Here is a 20195-nt window from a genome sequence, read left to right on the forward strand (position 1 = left end):
GTTTGTTTGATATATGTAGGAAATTCGGTAAAAATTAAAATATCTCGATTATATTCATATTTCTAATATAAATTTAGTATATTATTGCATAATATTTCAAAGGAAAAATAGTTTAAAAAAACCATAATAATGTAAATATATTTGCACTAGTTATTGAACTAGTGATTGATAGATGGCACTGTACCTTTGAAATATTTTATTAAATATTAATATTTGTTTATATTTGATTCTTTTAAAATATGTAAATTACTGCAATATATAATTCTTGATAAATTATATTTATATGTTGATCCGTTTGAATTCATTTTTGTTCAAAAACGGTTTTTAATTCACGTGATGGCATCTAGTGAGTGTTTTCTAAAAGAAGGAAAAGTGGGTCGCTGACCTGTCATTCGGCAGATTCAAATACCATGCAATGCGCAAAAAGTTGCGCAAAAGCCGCGAACTCTCTTGAATCCGCTTGTTTAGGAGTATGAGGTGCGGGTAGTGCATTTTAAACATGTTGGAGAGAAGCCGGACCGTGTTATTTTACTAATTTTGTGTAATGAAATATGTCAGACATTAAACGTGCAATTCTAACGACATTAGAACCACAAAAAGTGAACGATAAGGCGGTAAAGAAACAATGCAAAACAGTGAGAATATGTGTGCCGTTACCCGAATCGAACGAAGACAACTGCCCAGAATTCAACTATAAGGACGAGTTAGCAGCATTAAAGGTAAACTTGTGACAGAAAATGGTCACGAAATAAACGTCCGACCAACTACAAAGGAAACGAGGCATTGTCACGGCCTATTTTCATCGGACAAACAAAAATAGTTTATGTTTATGGCAACTGCACAGTATTGATATCTAAGCTAGAACTGGACCCCTTCGGCAACTCTGACTCGAACAGCAGTCCTCGAAACGTGTTTTAATTACGATTTTCATTCAAGACGCCATATTTGAACCTTATTTAATAAAAAAACCAGAATTTCCAAACGAATTTCGTTCGGAAATCGTCACAGAGCCGTCTCGAAATCCGCGGCCTTTTCCTGTTCCTATTGTTCCCCGTGGTCGACACGGACAACGGTACCAGAAACAAGGGCTCTTCTGGCATTATCGATTGTGGGGTTATGTCCTTTTACCCATTTCAAATCTCACGGAGAATAGTTAAATAGCAACTCCCTTCCGTGACGTCAGTTTAGCTGTATGCAACCGACCTTTGGTCACGTAGGACGCAAAGCAGTTGCATCGGGGGATAGAACTATTATTTTTAGAGACATTCGTCCAGGAATAATGGGTTTCCTCGTTACTTTCCTGCCACGAGTGAATTTTATATCTATTTTTTAAATACCGTGTTGTCATCCTGTTGCGATTGCCGGTGTTGTCATGCCGTCCGCGAGGTACGTGTGTGCAGACAGCAGCAGGAAAGATTTCCTCGATCTCCGAAGCAGATCCAGCCCGACGTTTGTTGATTAGTTTTGTGCTTTTAGTTATTTGAAATGCGGAGAGAAAGTTTAAAGATATACATGTTGTAATTTGACTCGTATTTTTTACGCGTCCGTGCGAGCTGTCAGTCGGGCGGTTACGCGAAAGGAAAACAATAAACAACACACTAGATAGATAGACAGATATTTGCTTCGATTCACGTAGACTTTTTCGCTGACCATCTGCAGCCGGCCGAAAACTCGATAAATTAACATGCCTAATTTAGAAAATTGATGTTTTATTAATTTTTTCGCGTTTTCTTCCTTCGTTCCAATTCCGCCGACGTTTCGGAACCGGTGATAACATAAAAACCGAGCGACTCTGGGCCGTACGAACCGTATACACGTAATGTGCGTAGTTTTGCTAGTCGTTTAGGGCCTAAATTAAGGATTTTGCAAAATGTCCACAATCTATTTTATGATATGGACGTTTTTCGCGCATTTTTTTGCTTGTTTAATTTATTTTACTGCAAATTTCCCGTTTTGTTGTCGAAATGAAATGGCGGGTTTCTATCAGGAGACTAGGACGAGCGAGGAGGTGTTTCACCGCGAACGGAGCGATCCGCGTGTTGGAACGATTTCGGTGTTGCCAGATCGTTATAAAAATCTGTAACTTCCTATATCGAACCAGATTGACTATAAAATTGATATTTATGTTAAAAATGAATTTGCTTGAATTTCCTGATAAAATTATGTTATACAGATAATTTGATAAAAGCAGAAAAATCGATATTAGATAATAAAGTGTTAGTAATAGTTATTTATGCTTATCTTCGTGCCATATTGTTTATTATTCATACTTATCAACAAATAACAGGCCACGTTATCAATCATAAATATTAACATGCATATAATTTAGTAGTGTTATAATTTGTATATTACTGTTATTATTGTAATTTTTTTTTGGAAATTTTTCTCAACGGCAACTAAAACATGTTAACTTGTTAAGATGGTCGTTACTAATTAGATAAAATAAAGACAAAATGTCGTAATTTTAAATGCTAGCTGCTGCTCACACAACTGACTACTAATCTGAAAAACATTTTTGAAAAGTCGTAGCCAAAAACAACAACGAGCTTTCCGACATTAACTTATCTCGAAAAAAATATGTGACACAATATAAGTGAAAGTGAAATATTCTTTTGGAGTTTTTAATAAACAGATTAAGAAAAACAAATATTCCCGGATTTTTTTCGCAGCGTTATGACAACGTCGTATTTTCATTAAATTCGGACAACAAGGCGAGAGTATACCGGTGTAGACCAATCGAGACAGAGACGGAAAGTCCACGTGCGTTCGGAAGGCGTGTCCGGTTGTAGCCATTCATTAATTCGAGCACTTAGAAATGTATTAGGAGAGGTCGTGGTGAGTTTCGACATCAACAATGCTTGAGCGGTGAACGATCAAGTTCTGTGCTGTGCTGTGATTTTGAAATATGTCAGTGTCAAATTATTATTGTTATTTTGATACAAGGGCAGTGTATTTTATAAAAACGTCATCTGTCACTGTCATCATACCTTTGATGTTTGTTGAATTTTGATCATAAAATAGACAGACTTAGAATGCGGTCTTCCCTGTATAAAGTTATGAACAAGTTTTGTTGTCGCGCAAAGTGTATTAATAATGTTATAAAAATTATTTTAAAAATATTCTTTATATCACAAGGAGGAATTAAAAAATAAAACTTTGATAAGATATTTTATTTAAATACTAGTTAACATTTAAGTATAGAGCATTTTCAAAATACATCAAAAAATAATATCTCATCTGAAAACTAAACATTTTTTTCTAATTGTACATTGTTATTGCCTTAAATATTATAAAATAAAAAATGTAAATCCTTGACATTGTAGACATTCTACTTATTTTTTTATCCACCAGAACAACCAACACCTAATTATTATTTTTCTTATTACATTGCCTTTTCTCAGTATATTGTACACAATTAAGCATTTTATGAGATTTTTGTTATATTTTGTTATACACATTTTTTACCAACAAATAAAAAACTATAGAGATAGCTTCCCACACCAACGACTTAAAATAAGTTCCTGGTATCGTTAAATCAAATTTAGATAATATATAATAATTCTTGCAATAATACCTGTACTTGTGCTAATATTCAGTCTTTTTAGTGTTATACTGTCTGGTTCTTATCAGCATGAAGTCTGTTTCAAAAGCATCTGGGTAGAAATTGAAAAATATATTTGTACTTTTAATTCTTTTTGAAGATTCTAATGTGGTCTAAGCAACTGCTAATTCCAACATTTAATTTTTTTCATATTTTCCTTTTCAATAGGTTATGGGAAATGATCTGTTAATATACACATATCATGTATTTCAATTCACTTATTGATGTAGATTTTAATGGAAGACTTACTATTAAAATTGGAATTAGGAATTGCATGCTTGGTTAAACAATGATTTTCAACATTTGAGTCCATAAACATGTGGTCGGTCTGAAATGCAAAAAATAAACCTTCCTGCTCAAAAACTTTTTGCAGGAGATCATAGGAGGTTTCCTGAAGTTTATCATTATTTAATTTTAAAAACCGTTTCTGCGCCAGAGCATAATCCTTTTGAAAATAATTCTATTTGAACCTTCACATCATGGAAAATAGCACTGATATTGCGATTTTGCATTTAAACAAATAATATTTACCTTAAATGTAATAAGAATGACGTTATAACAACAAATTTATACACTTACGATTATACACAAAAATGGAAAAAATATATAACCTGTCACAAAATTAAAGTCGAAAGGGAAAAAAGAAATCTGTAATCTTTTTGCCTTCTAGTGAGTCGGACGCGCAAAACATGCTTACGGATGTGCTCATTCCCATTCTAGATTTTGATATTTAAAAAAATATATGAACATATCGGAGAAACAACCAGGAAAACTATTGATGTTTTACATCGATATTTATACGTAATATATCCATATTTTTAAGAAAAAAAAAATAAAAATATTGAAATATCGGCCAAAATAAATATCGATGTTCTCTAGATATTTAAAAAGTATTCATAATTTACTAAACATTCAAGATTAAGCGTCAATTTTAAGGTTTTATTTAAAAAATTAGGACGTTTGGGAAACATCGACAAAAAATAATCGAAATTTTTTCAGCATCTCTATTGTGAACCGTTTTTTTCTTCAAGTGAATTTATATTACAATTTTCGTTTACAGAAGAAGCTCAAGCAAAATAACAAGGATCCGGTTGTAGCTTTAAATGGATCGGATCCCTTCGATAACGACGATGACGTGCGCCGCATCGCCCTGGAGATGGAAGCCAAATACGTAAGACCACCACCCGTTCATATCTCCTACGTCGACACCAGACTTAGCGTGGTTCCCCGTCAATTTTCAGGGCTCCGGAGTAGGACTGGGTTCCAAGAAGAAACGCAGGGGGCGCAAGGACGACTACGTGGATATCGGCGCCGGCTACGACGAATCCGACTCCTTCATCGACAACACGGATGGCTACGACGAGATCATACCGCCTAACGTCACAACCGCCCGCGGCGGTTTCTACATCAACTGCGGCGCCCTGGAGTTCAAGACCGACGACGAGGTCACGTCCGAGGTGTCGTCCAGCAGCTCGGAGGAGAGCGACAGCGACGACGATTCGAAGACCGATGACAAGCTGAAACGAAAGGTTCGGCCTCGGCTCGATGTTTAGTGGCGCGATGATGATGGTTCGGTTTTTTTCTTTCCCAGAGACCCCTCGATTCCACCGACGACGAAGGCGACGCCGACAGCAACGCTAGTTTGGAAAGTCAGGGTGAAAAGGTACGTTGGAAATGTTGGAAAAGATCATCAGTACCACCTGTTGGTCGTAAATTAGATGTTATAAGACTTAACGGTTTCCCACCTCGGCATAGAAATCTAGCTGACACACTTCCTATCCAAGCTTTTGATGTTGATGGTCCATCATATCCTATCTAGAGGCTAAATTCGATGTTATTTTCCATAAAACAGTCTCTTGAGAAATGACACACGTTCTTGTACAAAGCCGAGGTAGTGGATTCATAAAAACTGTAATAAATCCAAATAAATTGTGGTATGATCAGTTTACACCAAAAATAACAAACATAGATAATTAAGAATACTCTATTAAAAAACTCGTTGATGCTTCTAGTTCATTTTTGATTCATCAGTTGAAAAATTTTGGAGAAAATGGCTATTATACAAATTAATTTAAAATATCATTGCAAATCAATTTACTAATACAATTTGTTAGCTGTGTTAGTGTAAAAAAATGTTTGGCATATAGTAGCTGGTGATGAAGCAACTGTGGCAATCCAAGACCTGATATTTACAGCCACAGGGTGATATTCCACATTTGTTAGGAATCAACCCATCAATACTGAAATCTGATCGAAAGTTATCCTGTTACATGACAAAGTTTAGCAAAAGTGTATGAGATTGAAGGTGAAACTATTGCCATTCAATTAGAAAAAACTTAATACCCTCTGGTTTTTAATGTTTAGAACATTTGAATGGAAAATGGACATAATATACATTGATAAGGTGGCTATTTTTCTCATCAAGGCCTAAGGAATCTTATTATAAATGAAAAAGTTATATTTTAAGAATCTACTCAATGGCATCTAAAATCTCTATCACTTTTTAGGCTTCTTTAGTTCCCTCCTAACTGCTTTCATCAAGCTTGTTCATCCACACATTTCTGCTTGCCGTTAAACCACCAGTAGTGTGGGCTTCATACACTTTTACATGCATTATATTAGGAACTATGTGATGAAAGAAACATGAATTATCTTTAAATACCAAATTAATTCAGAGACCTTTTGTTTCTAACACAGCTTGATGAAATATTCTTCAAATAGGCGGGTGATGCCCAAAAAATATATTTTCGAGTGCTGGCGTTAGCAGAAGTGATATCATATGTCTGTGGAATTGTAGATCCCATTCAGAGATTTTATTCGAGGGCTGTAGATGTAGAAAATTTAATACATTTTCACAATTATACATTCTAAGTCAACAGGAAGGCAATGTACTTGTGATTTTATTTCGTTTGTGATCTCTAAGTTAACGTCATTGGTTGTTTTCTATTTTTCCACAATTGCAGCTCGTATTGACTCTAGAAAATATTATAGTTATTTGATTAAAATGTTCTCACCAGAGATAGATAGTCTGAATGCGGGACATATGATAAAAAATAAATTCCTGGATCTATTGACTGACCACGATAGTTTTGTGACACCAAAAAAGTTGTCGACACTACAAGGAATGAACACACCCGAATTATTCAGGAGTTGGTTCTCTTCCAAAATAATTAGCATGACCTATTGTAAACGTATCCCGATAATTTCACATCACCAGTGGCGGCGGTGAATTTCTGCCTCAGTTTTTTCGTCAAAAATCACAATATACCTTTCCCCTATTCATAGCAAAAGAACCCGGATAAACCGAACATAAGCATGCAGCAGGCGATCAAAAAGAAATTGTTCAGCCCCGATAAGATACAAGTCAAAAAACAAAAACTGGCCGAACAGCAGAAACAGCTCGAGAGGAAGGCCGAGCTCAACGCAGGTAACGCGTGGGAACGCTGTCAATATCGAACTCGACACCCCCCGTTAGATATCGGAAATGTTTCAGATCAAGCCGACAAGGATTCGGCCAAGGAGAACAAGAAACCGATGAAGATGAGCAGCGTGGACGATGCCATCGAGTCGGTCATCAACAGGGCGGAGGAAGTGGCGAAGGCGCCGGAAAAGATCAGCCCCCCCAAGAGCGAGGATAATCTTAATAATTTAGCGAAAAATAGTACGACTTCGGTAGTGTCTCGGACGTGTTTATCTCGATTAACTTATTGTTTTTTTAGGTGAAGACAGGCTTTCATATTCATCCGAGCCGGAGAGCGATTTGGTCATGAAGACTGAGCCAGTCAAATTACCGGAGAACCTGCCATCGGACATAGTCGGGTTGATCGAAGAGATTAAGAAAGTCGCCCGTGACTATAAAGACGGCGGGAAAGTGAAGTTCTTCAATGGAGAAGTGAACACGATGTTGCTAAAGTAAGTCTTCTGCTTCAACCCCTCACACGATCTAACCACCCTACTTTAGTCTAGAATACAAATGTAAAATTCTGGGACGATCTTCTCGGGTGAAGGTCTACGATCATTTAGCGCACTTTGTGCGATGCCGGAAGGAGACCTTGATAAAGCGTGCCAAAAATCTGGTCGTGGAGGATGAACAGAGGAAACTGAGACTGACCATCGATAAACTGAAGACGCACGTCGATCAACTGATGCCGTCGTTGATAACCGTTTACAACAAAGAATGCCAAAGAATAATGCAGAAAAAGTAAGGAGAATGTCGAGGTAATTCTCGTGTTTTTAACATTATTTTGTTGCCAAGGTTTTCGCCGGAAGCTGCCAACGATGACGAGTTAAAGAACCTGAAAACTCCGAGGCGAAGGTTCCCGTTGTCTGAGGATATCAAGTAAATATCCATATGAGCTGTTCATTAGCGTTAATGTAATATTTTGATTGTTTACAGGAAAATGTTGAGGGACATCGTTAGTCTGAAGAAACGTTGTTTTTTGCACGAAGGAAAGAAAAAAGATGATCTGGAGGCCCTGATGACCAACTATCTGAAAGCGGAGATCCAGATACTTTGGCCGCCCAATTGGATGTCAATGGTGGTGCTGAAGAAGTTCTGTTCGAACAACGCCTTGAAGACGCCCACTCCGAAAGCTGTAGATCCCGTCGCCCAGAAACATTCCCAAAAGCCGCCGGTTCCCTCTTCCGCGTCCTCCTCGGTGATCAACTTCACTGCCGGAAACAACCTAACCATAACACCGGTGAACCTAACGGAGAAATTCAGCAATAACAACGTCAATCCTCCCATCCCGAAGACGGACGCTGTCGCGAAACAAGCCGCCAAGGAAAAGGTGGCGGAAAAGCGACCCGAGCTGAAGGAAAATAAGGATAACGGCGTCATAGTGATAAACAGCATGAAAAACAAAGAAGAACCTGTGATACCGAAGTCCGCTCACTGCCAAATTATTGATCTCACGGATTCGATCACGTCCAAAGTCTCGGACAACGGTTCGGTCGGTAAATCGTCGTTCGCCAAGGAGCATCCCGAACCGAAAGTTTTCGAGAACACCTTAAAAAACAAATACCCCGACATCAACATCACGCCGTCGTCCAAACCGCAGAGCGGCGAAGTAGACGAGATCCAGATAGCGATCGACAGCCTCAAGGCGCTTCACAAACTCTCCTCCCCTTCCAAGAAGGACTCCGCCAAATCGTCATCCGTCTCGGTCATCGCCTTAAACAAGAACTACTCGAACTCCGGATCGGGCCAGGGTCAAGGCGGCGGGGCAACGACGAACGATCGAACGAACTTTTCTGGCTCGATAGGGTTCCAGGACGAGTTCCAGAAACAGTTCATCTCCACAATCAACAACCTGAAATCGCCTCCGCATTCATCGAAGTCGACATACAACCGGTGCAGTTGATTCAATTGTTCGACCCCGCCGTTACCGTTTTGCTTTTTTTATGTATAGTAATCTTTTTTATAAGAGAGAAAAAACCCGAGAAAGAAACCATGAAACTTGTATAGTCCAAATTGAACTTGTACATAAATCTCTTTACTGCCTTTATGATGTCTTATTTTTAAATTATATATTTTTCATGAATTTTCGGAATTTGTTTATAGCCAGTTTTAAGGTCATTCCTTTGAAATATTTATTTGCATTGTAAAATAAAGTACTTCATTCATAACATACATTATTTCCTTTGTACAGCTCTCCATTCTCATTTGTTTTAAGCGCACACTTTTATTTCAATGCAAATTTTCTCTGTCACATCATTAAAAAAAAATTTGTCATTTTAAATTATTTTATTTTATGACACATAAGATCTAAGCCAACTTGCTAGGTTTAACAATAACACGTTTCCTCTTCATCTTCTTCCTTTGTACTTCTAGTTTATGTAATTCTGCCTGAACTTCACTGAATATTTCAATTTGTTCTTCCTCAGGTATTGTTCTCCTAAAACAATATTATATGAGTGAGGTTATATTTGAATCATAGGCCTTATTATCACTAACATATATTCCTTCATTAGATCATATTTTTCCCATGGTTTCTCCAACTCTTTTGCCCTTTTAAAGAACCTTTCTGGTAAATCCAACTCCTCAATTCCTTTTAGGTTTTTCCTTTCCCATCTCTCCAACCATGGCCTTGGTTTCAATTTAACTTTAATGGGATTAATTGGAACTGGAGTACCTGTCAACAAAAACTATGTGAATGAAATTAAATAAAATATTCAAAAATGCACCTTCTGGTAAAATCTCTGCATCCATATTAGAGTCAAATGTACTGTATTCAGGTAAAGCATCTCTTAAATACAGTAATTCATCATCAAGTCGCTTTTCTAATCTTAAAACCTCCACTTTATGAATTGTTGGATCATACATGTTATACATAATCTCTATGCCCTGATGATCAATCATATTTCTAACTATAAATGATGCCCTTAGGCCACAATACTCGCGTTTGATACATATACCAACAAAACGGTGCGGCTTTTCTGGATTGTGACGATCTGAAGATGTCACAGCCAATATTGAACCTTTAACAGAATTAATATTAGGTTTTATGCATTTTTCTGTAAGTCCCTGTACTAACCAACATAAAACTCTGGAATATCGACTTGTGTTCTACGAGCTACCATATCAGCTCGTTCTAATTTTTCTCTAATTAGATTACGATACTCAATTTTTGGGTCTGGTAAAAATTCAGGGTAAACATGTCTATATTCAACGATTTGTCTCTTAAGTTGGTCTTTATTTCTTTCTATGGTAGATGTAGCCGTTTGACTAGAACATCGTAATAATATTTTTGAAGTTTCGGAAAAACATTTTATACAAGGCCTTTTGCTAAAAATGGATAACATTTTTCTATAAAAATAGGGCTAAAAACAAACTTCGTGGTTACAAATGAATTCCACCTCTTAACTTTTATTGCTTAATGTCAAATTCTTCTTAATATAAAAATTTTATAAGACTTAAAGAAGTAGCAATTTTGTATAACCAATTTTTCTTCGATCTCTCAAAATGAACATTTTAAAGAGATCATTAAAGCTAACAAAGAATTTCACTCAGTTACGACATTGCAGTGGTACTTTGTACGAACCAGATTATTTGGAAGTAATCATTATTATTATTTATTAATATATACGATGTTCTTTTAACTTTATTTTAGGGTTTAAAACCTAAAGTACCAATTTATGATGCCTTAAATATACAAATGCGGGGTTACGATTATCCCGTGTTGGAAAGTTACCAGAAATATTTGAATAATATAATCAAGAATATGGATATAAATGTAGAAGATGGTTGGGCACTTCCAGCACAAGTTTTTAAAATTACAAAGTTCAAACCACAGACTGAAATCATTGATTCTGAATATACTTTAAATCTTTATGACAGAACTTTACAAATTACTGATGTTCCTACTACACAGGTTAGTTGAATTGCCTTATTGATTTTTCTATCTGTTAATGTTGAGTGAAATATCTATAGCTTCCACTATTATTACGAGTTATTGAAGCTACTACACCTGTTGGTGTTAGTATTAATATTGTGCAACATGAAGATCATTATGAAGAAGACAGATATATACCAGATACTGACCTGTTAGCATTAAAACAAGAGCTCGATGATATAGGAGGACCATCCAAGAAGAAATAATGTTAACAATATAATATATCTATGTTAATAGGTAAAATAAAACAAGTTTAATCTGCTTCAAGTATATTTTTGCATAAAAAAAATATATCAAACTTAAACGCACGTAAAAAAAAATTATCCTTCTAATATTTGTTGTGATCCAACAACACTTAAATATCTACATGAAATAAATTAATTATACAATCTCAATAAGAAGCAGGACAAAATTTAGCTTTCTTATAAGGTACTGCAGAAATCACAGAGTAATCTAATCTAATAATGTGCAGTTGAATTGTTTTGTGACAGTATTCCATATTTATATAGTATATACCAATATAATCTTTTGTTACATCAATTTATTTAGGAATCTATATTGTTGCCTAAGATATCATAACATGGCTTACATACCGGTACTGGTTTCTGGGTGTCATGTCCAGGTAGAACTGCTTGTTTGGTGATACAACGGACACAAAATATATCTCCACACTTTCGGCAATGATTCTGTGGAAATAGGTAATGAAATAATGTGTGAGATTATAGATGATCACTCACTTTTCGGCTTAGGGGATCAAAAGCTGACGAGCAACTGCACTCATTAATATTCCTCAGAGCTTTCCAATCAATTGCCACTGAGTCAAATTCTTTGGAAAGCTCTTGCATCTTAGGCAGTTCTTCAGTCTTACTACTACTCTCTGTATCTAAAAAAAAACATATTAAATAACATACCTATCCACCTGAACTATTAAAAGTACCTTTTAATGGATGATCATGATCAGAAGCTTCCAGTTCCTTGGATGATTTTTGATAGGTTAATTTATTATCCAAGGGAACATTGTTGGTCAATTGTACTTTGTTGCAAAAAGTATTTGTCTTGGATTTTTTCTTTTCCATTGTTCTTGAAATGAGATCCCTCACAGAAGAAATCCTCTATTTTTAAACGATATTTACCATCAACACGTCATTATTACTCCAATGGACTTACTTTGGTTAAATATTTGACGTGATCGTCCAATGAAAATGAATGGTCGGATGTGGCCAATAGGAGGTCTGCCATGGATTCTCTAGGATGCACCCCACTCTCAAATCTACAATACATTCCCCTCCAGAATCTAAAACGTCAACCGTCTATATACAACCGAAACAACACCGTGACAATTCGTAAATTACTTGATATTTTGTGGAATAAGTTGTGGGGACAAAACCTTGGGCGTTTCTTGTGGATCGTAAAGCGGATTGATATACTCGTCTAGATGATTCGCCATGTAACCCCAAAGCGAGTAAGTCCTCTCCGACAGTCTGTATAAATCGAAAAACAAAATTAAAATAAAAGGGCGCGTTTGACGTCTGATACGCTAACCTTAAGTCGACTCGGTCTTTCTCGCAGTTGCCGATGAAAGTGCCGAACTGACACGAGTGCACGTGATCGTGAATAGTGAGCAGGAACGTCTCGTTGAACTGGAATGTGCACGGGAATTGCTGCATTAATTGCCAGGTGGCGTCCATCAGCTGGGTGAATACGGGAGACACTTCCTTACTGTCACTTTGAGTATGACCGCACCTCTCCGAGAACTTGTGCCCGTAAGCTAACCAATCCTTTTCGATTAAAGCCTGCAAAGTTGTTGTTGGACCAATATAATGCCATTTAAAACATTATGAACGGTATAAAAACCGGTATTTTTGAATAATAAGGTACCATGGGCCATAAATTGACAATTTGCTACCTCTCAATGCTACAGTTGGCAACCCTGATTCTCTATTATCACTAGGGATATTGAGTTTTTCAGAAGTAGCGTATCATATCGGTAACTTTTGAGAATGTTTAATTTGAAACTGGATATTGAATATTGGCGCTCCAAAAATCTAACATATTTAGTCCAATCTGGATATATCTTATGGACGTTTCATTAATATTTCTGACAAGTATCAATGATTAATAGACATAAATAAATATAACTTTACCTGATATCCTGATATAGTGCGATAATAAGGATCCAAAATCAGGGAGGACAGAGAACATACTTGTGCTGTGCGGTCCCATCCATCAGAACAATGCACTACTACATTAACACCTTCCTCCAGAGCCTCGGCAATGAATAAAGAGGTATCCAGAATAGACTTTATGTGTCTTAACCACCCACTTGATTCTAGTCCATTCAGGAATGTGTACATTGTGGGATTTTTCTGTTCACATGCTAATCATAAAACATTACAATCTGGAAAAGCATTAATTGCAAAACACTTACTTTCAGTGACCTTTAAGATGCTATTCCTCATTACATGTATATTTTCCACACCTAGGAAATGGAACTTGATGTTCTCATAAAAAGCTTCATTTTCATAGCCTTTACCTGCTGCTCTATTGGCCATAGCATTGATCTAAATCAACATAATTAATCAAAATGAACTAATTCAATCCTAATTTTAATACTTACTTTTGGTCTAGTATCCACCACATACATAAAACTAGAGTTTGGATTGGTCCTCAATACATGATTGAGCATTTTCTCATCTTCAAGACATCTAGCACTGAAGCCTGATAATGGCTGGCTACAACGACTAATACTTGCTTTGTTATGATGCAAATAACTTAATACTGGCAAGCGTCCTTTTGACCTAAAGCCTGAACTGCCCCTTAATGTTGTCTTTGTAGCAGAGGCCGGCACAAAAAGGTACTTGGGATAAGTGTCACATAACTGTAAAAACAAATCAATGTACTCACATGGAAAAAAAAAACTAATAAAATGGTATACCTCATAATCCTCGTTTAGTTTTGTTAGAGCCCATTGATCATTAGGAACACCCATCCTCTGATATTCTGATTGGAAGTCAAAAAATGTCCAGCCCACATTTTTTGGTATTTTTTCAACAGGAGGCTTATAAGTGAAGCAGTACAACTGCTCAATGTTGTTAGGCTGTGAAAGCTGTTGCAATGTTAAATATATATCATGGCAATCCCTTTCTTTTGGGATTACAAAAGTTACAGATAAAAAAGTTTTGGTTCTTATTAGCAGTGGAGATCCAGTAGTAGTGAGAGGAAGCTTTTCTAAGCCAGCAATATGCATATGTAATACCTAAAACAATTAGTCAGTATAACCTAAATAAAAAATAAACAATTTCATTATTTACCCAAGTTTCCTTTTTGGCTTCATGGTCGACAAATATTAGATGAGTTGTTGTCAAATAAAGTGTTCCTTGAGAAGAAGCTTTCGAGTATCTGTCCAACATGCGAACATTTTCAACCTAGAAAGGGTTCTATTAGTAATAACATAATTTAAAAATATATGGTTACCTTAGGAGTTTTAATTAATTCCATTACTTTCGTCTGTATGGAAATGGTAATGTACTACTTTAAGATAATGCTGTTTATCTTGGTAACCGATAAGGTAATTATATTTACTTCCAATACGATCAAAATATTTAACTAACGTCAGCAGCAGCCATTGTAGGACCGATACTGACAGTGACAAGTATACTTCTTCCTTTCAGTGCATAAAACAGATGTATATATATAGAAGTTATTGCAGTAGTAACGGTAAGTTTTATTAATGCATTTTCCAGCATTATATTTTTAAAATAGTAGTCATTAAACTAGTATTTGCTTATCAGAATAATTACTGTTAACTACAAGAAATAGTTCATCTGTAGGTGACCAATCAAGGTCTGTCTCAGATTTTCTTTCAAATATTGTTGATGTTAATTAATGAACTGTCAAAATTAAAAAGTTTTACAGTTAAACGTGGAAAAAATTGTAAATATTGGGCAGTTTTTACGCATATAGAATTAGAAAGTCATGTATTTTCTTTTATGAGTTGACAAAACCTTGTTGTAGCTATTTTCGTGAGTATACTTTAAATATTTTAACGGTCTTTAATTTCACTATTTGTTCAGATTCCTGATATGTGTCGTTGTTTTAGCCTTTTTCGATAAATATTTAATAGTCAGATGGATACGGACGCTAACGTGCTAATGAATAATGTAGACAAGACCGAGAACAAATCCAAAACAACTACTATATATTTTGGGGTTCATATACCTAATGATGACAACAGGGGAATACCAAATGTCTTTCAAGATAAGGAAGCAGCCTTGAAGATTGCCAAAAAGCACAAAAAATCTCGTTTTAAGGCTTTCCAATTCTATCATGAGGCTGTTGAATTTTCCTGCAATGGATCCGAGCATCCTAATAATAACAGTGCAATTGATTGTACTGATGGTGAGAAAAACATTACAACAATTGGCGAGAAAGCAAGCCCATTTAGAACTCCGAGACCACAGGAGCTAATTGAATTCAGGAATAAAATTGAACAGGGCGATCTTACAAGTGTGCAAGAAATGATTGAATACAATCCTAAATATTTAGTTAGCAGTGGGGACACACCTTCAATTCTCCAGGTAAGCCAACCAGATCAACTTATTTGGTTCAGAAATTATTTATTTTGTATTATATTAGGAGGGAGCAAGACTTAATGCCTTACACGTAGCTGCGAAAGAGAAAAATGCAGCTGCAGTAGAACTGATTTTAAATATTGTAAGTAATCCAGAGTTTATAAAAAAACTGTATGGAGATGATAATGAGGAAAATGCACAACAAAGGTGTAGAATATTGTTAGATCTATATCTTAACACACCAAATAAAGGGGCCAATGACACACCTTTACACATTGCTTCTAAATGGGGAGCAGATAAGGTTGTTGAGGTGCTGCTTTCTTATCCAGAATGTGATAAAACCAAGAGAAATAAATTTAACAAGCTTGCAGAGGAGGTAAACTTTGCTAAAAAAAAAACTTGGCAGTTTAATATTAAATATCTTTAAGGTTATCTGTGAAAGAGTTGATGGTAGGACAACAGAGTCTGCAAAAAAGAAGATTCAGCAACTGTTATGCGATAATTATTATGTTCCTGTATTAAGAAGTGAAGATAATTCCTTAGCGCCACTAGTTGGTCAACCATTTTCACCGACAAGCCCTCCTGTAAGTAGTTTATTAAATACTTTCCTATTAGTATAATTCATCTATTATTTTATGCTAATAGGTTTTGAATAGAGATCCTCTTAGCCCAAGACTGGAAATACATGCTTATGCGGGACCGATGGATAAAAAAGAGGCGGAGTCCTTTCGCAAGGTCTGGAAAACACCTCCTAGGAGTCTTAATTTTAATTCGCCTATAGGTAAAAAAACTCCCGATAATTTAAGCGCCTTAAGGCTGAAAGATCCTCAGAAAGGTCTGGAGAGGATAGGTAAAAAATTGGCGAACAATTACAATGTTTCCTGGAGGGAGTACTGGGATTTTCTGGACAGTTTTGTGGACATCGCGTCGGAGGAAGGCTTGGGGACTTTGGAGAAACACTTGAAGGGCAAAATGAAGGAATATCAGGACGCGTTTGAAGTGTTCTCGCCGCTGGTCCAGAAGTCCGAGAACGTAATCAGCCCCATCACCAGCCTTTGTAACGCATTTTCCGCTTGTAGAATAGACGACTCGCCTCCTGTCGATCCCAGCCAGAGTTGTCATCCTCTGTTATACGTCGACAAAGCATTCCAGGTGTTCGCTAATCGCGTCCTGGCGAACGTGTTCAGTATTACCAAGAGCGGAGAGTGCGCCTACGAAGCCATCGCCAAGAACTGCGAGTCCGACGTCAAGTTTCTCGAGTCGCTTATGAGCAGCTACATCGAGGACGACCGCTTCACCAAATGGTTGAATTTTCAGAAGGCGCACTCGCGTCTCGCTCAGCTCGTTGCCAGGAAACTGACCGGCGATTCGGCCAAGGACGGCAACAGGCCGGCGCTGGTCAACAAGTTAGAGTCGTTTCTGGAGAATATCGTGAAGAAATCGGACTATTTTTCATCGGACGACGAGGGCCCGAACTGTAAGGACGCGATTATCAAACCGACGGTTTACAGGAAGCAGGTAAGTCATCGTTTAAGTAATCCACGTTCTAGTAATCTAGTAACTCATCGGTCGTTAACTAGCGAATTTTGATTAGTTCAATTGTTTTTTAATCATAAGGCAAATTTGATTAAGGAGACTAGTGTATGTGTTCTCCTTTCAATTAGACAGAGCTTCCTCGATTCCAAATTTGAACACCCATTTATTACGCATTTTAAGCCTGCCTTTCATTATTATTCATCTAGCGTTCGCATGTCATGTAATACTGCACGGCACAACAATAATTTTGTTTTATTGGTTTTTGTGATTTGAAGTTGTCGAAGTAGTTTGTTTTCGGCTTGGTTGATGAAAGAAAATCAGTACAGGCCTATTAAATATTTTTTTTGTGTTTTGAACCAAACCTGGGATCAAAAAACCTAGCATAGTCGTAGATGCAGCGAAGAGGCTACTTTCTGCATATTTGGTGATAGATATGGTGAGCAACACCAATTATAACGCATTATAACGCATTATTGATGCTCCTCCCTGAGATACATTGTGAGGGAGCAAATGTTGAATCAGAATAGTTCTTCTGCAGCTTCGCTGATATTTCTAGGAGGGCGGTATATCTAACTATTTCTGACTTCAGAATTTTAAAATCAGCGTACTTTTTCAATGTTAATCTGGCTATTGTTACAACTGGAAATCTTCCATCAGGTTAATGTTTTTGTTTAGATCAAAGTGAACTGTTTTTTTGGCCAGGTCACTTTAATTTAATCATTGGCCCTCCCTAGGTTTGTCTGAGTTAGTATGTGTGCTAAAAAAGTCAACATAGACCATCGTTATAGAATAGGATATTGCCAACAGTTGTAACATTGAATATTCAACCATTTGACTTCTAGAAAGCCCTAAAATGGGTTTATATACGTTCAAAAATGAAACAAAAAAAAAGAGAAAAAAAATTAATTGTACACCTGCGTAATAGTAACATTTGCATTCTAAAAAATGTGTTTTATAGCTGAGACTTACAAAGATACCGCGTTTTTTGCTGCCCAATTGAAGAAAAAACTAATATGGCTCACCTCACAAACGAGAAAATTTAATATTTGGCAGTACTTAATATATTTTTCCGATATAAAGACCTCCATTCCTATCCCTGAATAAGCTACGGCTCTAACTAGTAAAACAACCACAGTGCTGGTTCTGGACAGTACGATGGGCGACAAAACATTTCGAAACGTAATTCGTTCGTAGTAACATTAGAAACTGTGCAACTTTTAAACTAAATGGCTACTAGATTATCAAGAGAGCTTAAGCCTCTCTTAGCACACAAGGAATTCCACTGCAAGAATTCAAGAATTGAATGACCTATGTCTGTTTAAAATAAACTTATGAATCCATTTTTTTATGCGTAACATACTTGGAGAACCATTCACCATTACACTTTTTTTTGGCTGTACTAGTCATGTTAATAGTTAAAAATCGTAAATATAACACAATAAAAGGGATAATGCATGCCATGTTATAAAGACTTTGACGCTTTCAGGTCGTATGTCTGTGGTCTAGGATAAAAGCGAACTTAGATTCCAACCAGCAGCACCCTGATCAGGAAGCCGGCGAACCGGGGGGTGTCCTCTCGAACAGCGCTTGGGACGCGTACGACGTCTGCAACTGTGTCTTCCATCCGAAGAAACCGAAGCGCACCAACCTATCCCGAAACAGTAGCTTGAAGAACCACCGGCCGCGGAAGTTCGATCTTCAGAGCGTGTCGAAGAAACTGTGCTTCAACGACGACCTCCTCTCGACCAACAACCTGAAAGGCGCCAACGGCGACTTGGGGCTAGGCCTCAGCGACAGCTCGAAATCCGACACTGAAGAGGAGTTCTACACGCCCCCCTCCTCGCCCACGAAATTCGACTCCGATTCGGATTCGAAAGAAGAATTTAGCGACGCGGAGCCGCCGAAAATCGAGGTATTTCTCGAAGGGTAAGTCATCGCCTTCTCTGTTCACTCTTTGGTTTTAATCGGGTTCATTTTAGAGCTCACCCATCGAAAACCGATTGTGCAGTGTTCAACGCTCTCCAATACGCCGAGTGTTCGATAAACATAAATCAGTTCCCGTTAGTTTACAAGTGGTATCATTCAATCAGTCTATATTCTGTCAGCGAAAGAGATAGGTAAGTCGTTACCTCAACCGAATGCTTATAAATGTTCATCATACCGAATTTTTTACCAGCTGGCCAAACCCCCACAAGCAACCATCACCTCCAACAGAACAGCACAGTCCCAAATCATTCCTGGCCCACAAACCGTCCTGGTTACGGGTCACCGGGACGAATTCGCCGAAGGCTGCGTATAAATCGTACAGCCCTCATCACTAACCGAAAAAAAAACATAGTAGGTTACGCTCGCGGAGGCTTTTGTTTTGGAAACGTCTCATCCGGAACGTGTACTATTGTTATGTTTCTTAGTTTCGCTGTTACTTATGTCGTGTGTTTCTTTTTTTTTATTTGTTAGGTACAAATAATATATAATCCACCAAATATGGAATGTGAAATGAGTTTAAAGTGTTCTGTTTAGTGTGATAGTTTGATATTCCAGATAGAATAAAACGAGTGGGATTACATTTTCATCGTTCAAAACCACAATCGTCTGTCTGCCATTTACATAGTTGCATTTAACGTTTTCCTGGAGGTCCCAGTGCCAACTGATGTTTATTTTAAATTAGTTACCCATAGTCTCGTGGCTCTCACTTGGTGTTTAACGTCTCGTGTTTGTTTAACTTTTTATCAATTATTGTTCGAGTAATTCTTGACAATTTTGTTCGCGTCAGATGTAGTAATTAAGAAATTTAAAAAAAAATGGTTGTGCCTAGCAGGATGTTTGTAAAGAGATAGAGATATATTTTCTTATTTATTGATAAGTTGCTGAACTATTAAATTTTATAGAAAAAAAAGCATTTATTATTCAAACCCTATATTGCCTTTCAAAATGTATTTTAGGATTATTAAAAATAGGTACGATTGAGTGGCTTTGTCCAGTCGATGACAGTAACAAAATATCTTATGTAGTCTTAGTATATAATAAATCAAACACCCACAATTTAAATTTGTTTTTCATTTCTTCCACAATTAACTTTTTTAAACGCACTGG

At 36.9% G+C, this 20195-nt stretch overlaps 5 protein-coding genes across 6 annotated transcripts; 3 read left to right on the plus strand and 2 right to left on the minus strand.

Annotated features, from left to right (window-relative positions):
- Nucleotides 1-454: 454 nt before the first annotated feature.
- On the plus strand, nt 455-9229 carry yem (yemanuclein). The gene is made up of 10 exons (XM_076417748.1): nt 455-719; nt 4662-4772; nt 4843-5130; nt 5193-5264; nt 6887-7028; nt 7077-7262; nt 7321-7513; nt 7563-7802; nt 7857-7940; nt 7998-9229. Exons 1-10 carry the CDS (start codon nt 552-554, stop codon nt 8962-8964), a joined length of 2451 nt encoding a protein of 816 aa, XP_076273863.1. The 5' UTR covers nt 455-551; the 3' UTR covers nt 8965-9229.
- A 99-nt stretch (nt 9230-9328) lies between these two features.
- Nucleotides 9329-10471, minus strand: mRpL19 (mitochondrial ribosomal protein L19). Its single transcript, XM_076417750.1, has 4 exons — nt 10138-10471; nt 9788-10081; nt 9558-9735; nt 9329-9498 (listed from the first exon to the last, which is right to left on the minus strand). Exons 1-4 carry the CDS (start codon nt 10403-10405, stop codon nt 9369-9371), a joined length of 870 nt encoding a protein of 289 aa, XP_076273865.1. The 5' UTR covers nt 10406-10471; the 3' UTR covers nt 9329-9368.
- Nucleotides 10472-10502: 31 nt separating this feature from the next.
- On the plus strand, nt 10503-11256 carry mRpL48 (mitochondrial ribosomal protein L48). The gene is made up of 3 exons (XM_076417751.1): nt 10503-10658; nt 10714-10974; nt 11034-11256. Exons 1-3 carry the CDS (start codon nt 10566-10568, stop codon nt 11199-11201), a joined length of 522 nt encoding a protein of 173 aa, XP_076273866.1. The 5' UTR covers nt 10503-10565; the 3' UTR covers nt 11202-11256.
- Nucleotides 11248-14842, minus strand: Mtmr6 (Myotubularin related protein 6). The gene is made up of 12 exons (XM_076417749.1): nt 14470-14842; nt 14307-14420; nt 13931-14251; nt 13613-13873; nt 13424-13556; nt 13140-13372; nt 12538-12788; nt 12348-12476; nt 12163-12289; nt 11933-12107; nt 11733-11878; nt 11248-11681 (listed from the first exon to the last, which is right to left on the minus strand). The coding sequence occupies exons 1-12, from the start codon at nt 14491-14493 to the stop codon at nt 11541-11543; spliced, it is 2055 nt and encodes a 684-aa protein (XP_076273864.1). The 5' UTR covers nt 14494-14842; the 3' UTR covers nt 11248-11540.
- Nucleotides 14611-20150, plus strand: Ankle2 (ankyrin repeat and LEM domain-containing protein 2). 2 transcript variants are annotated; one of them, XM_076417747.1, is made up of 8 exons: nt 14611-14712; nt 15095-15572; nt 15631-15942; nt 15995-16150; nt 16212-17084; nt 18589-19028; nt 19082-19219; nt 19279-20150. In XM_076417747.1, exons 2-8 carry the CDS (start codon nt 15123-15125, stop codon nt 19421-19423), a joined length of 2514 nt encoding a protein of 837 aa, XP_076273862.1. In that variant the 5' UTR covers nt 14611-14712; nt 15095-15122; the 3' UTR covers nt 19424-20150. The 2 variants fall into 2 exon arrangements, with proteins under 2 accessions (XP_076273862.1, XP_076273861.1); XM_076417746.1 differs by lacking the exon at nt 14611-14712 and adding an exon at nt 14860-15017.
- The last annotated feature ends 45 nt before the right edge of the window (nt 20151-20195 follow it).

The sequence above is a fragment of the Rhynchophorus ferrugineus genome, unplaced genomic scaffold, assembly GCF_030347505.1.
Source record: "Rhynchophorus ferrugineus isolate W39M unplaced genomic scaffold, kcgeb_rfMv2 rfM11, whole genome shotgun sequence".
NCBI classification, from domain to species: Eukaryota; Metazoa; Arthropoda; class Insecta; order Coleoptera; family Curculionidae; genus Rhynchophorus; species Rhynchophorus ferrugineus.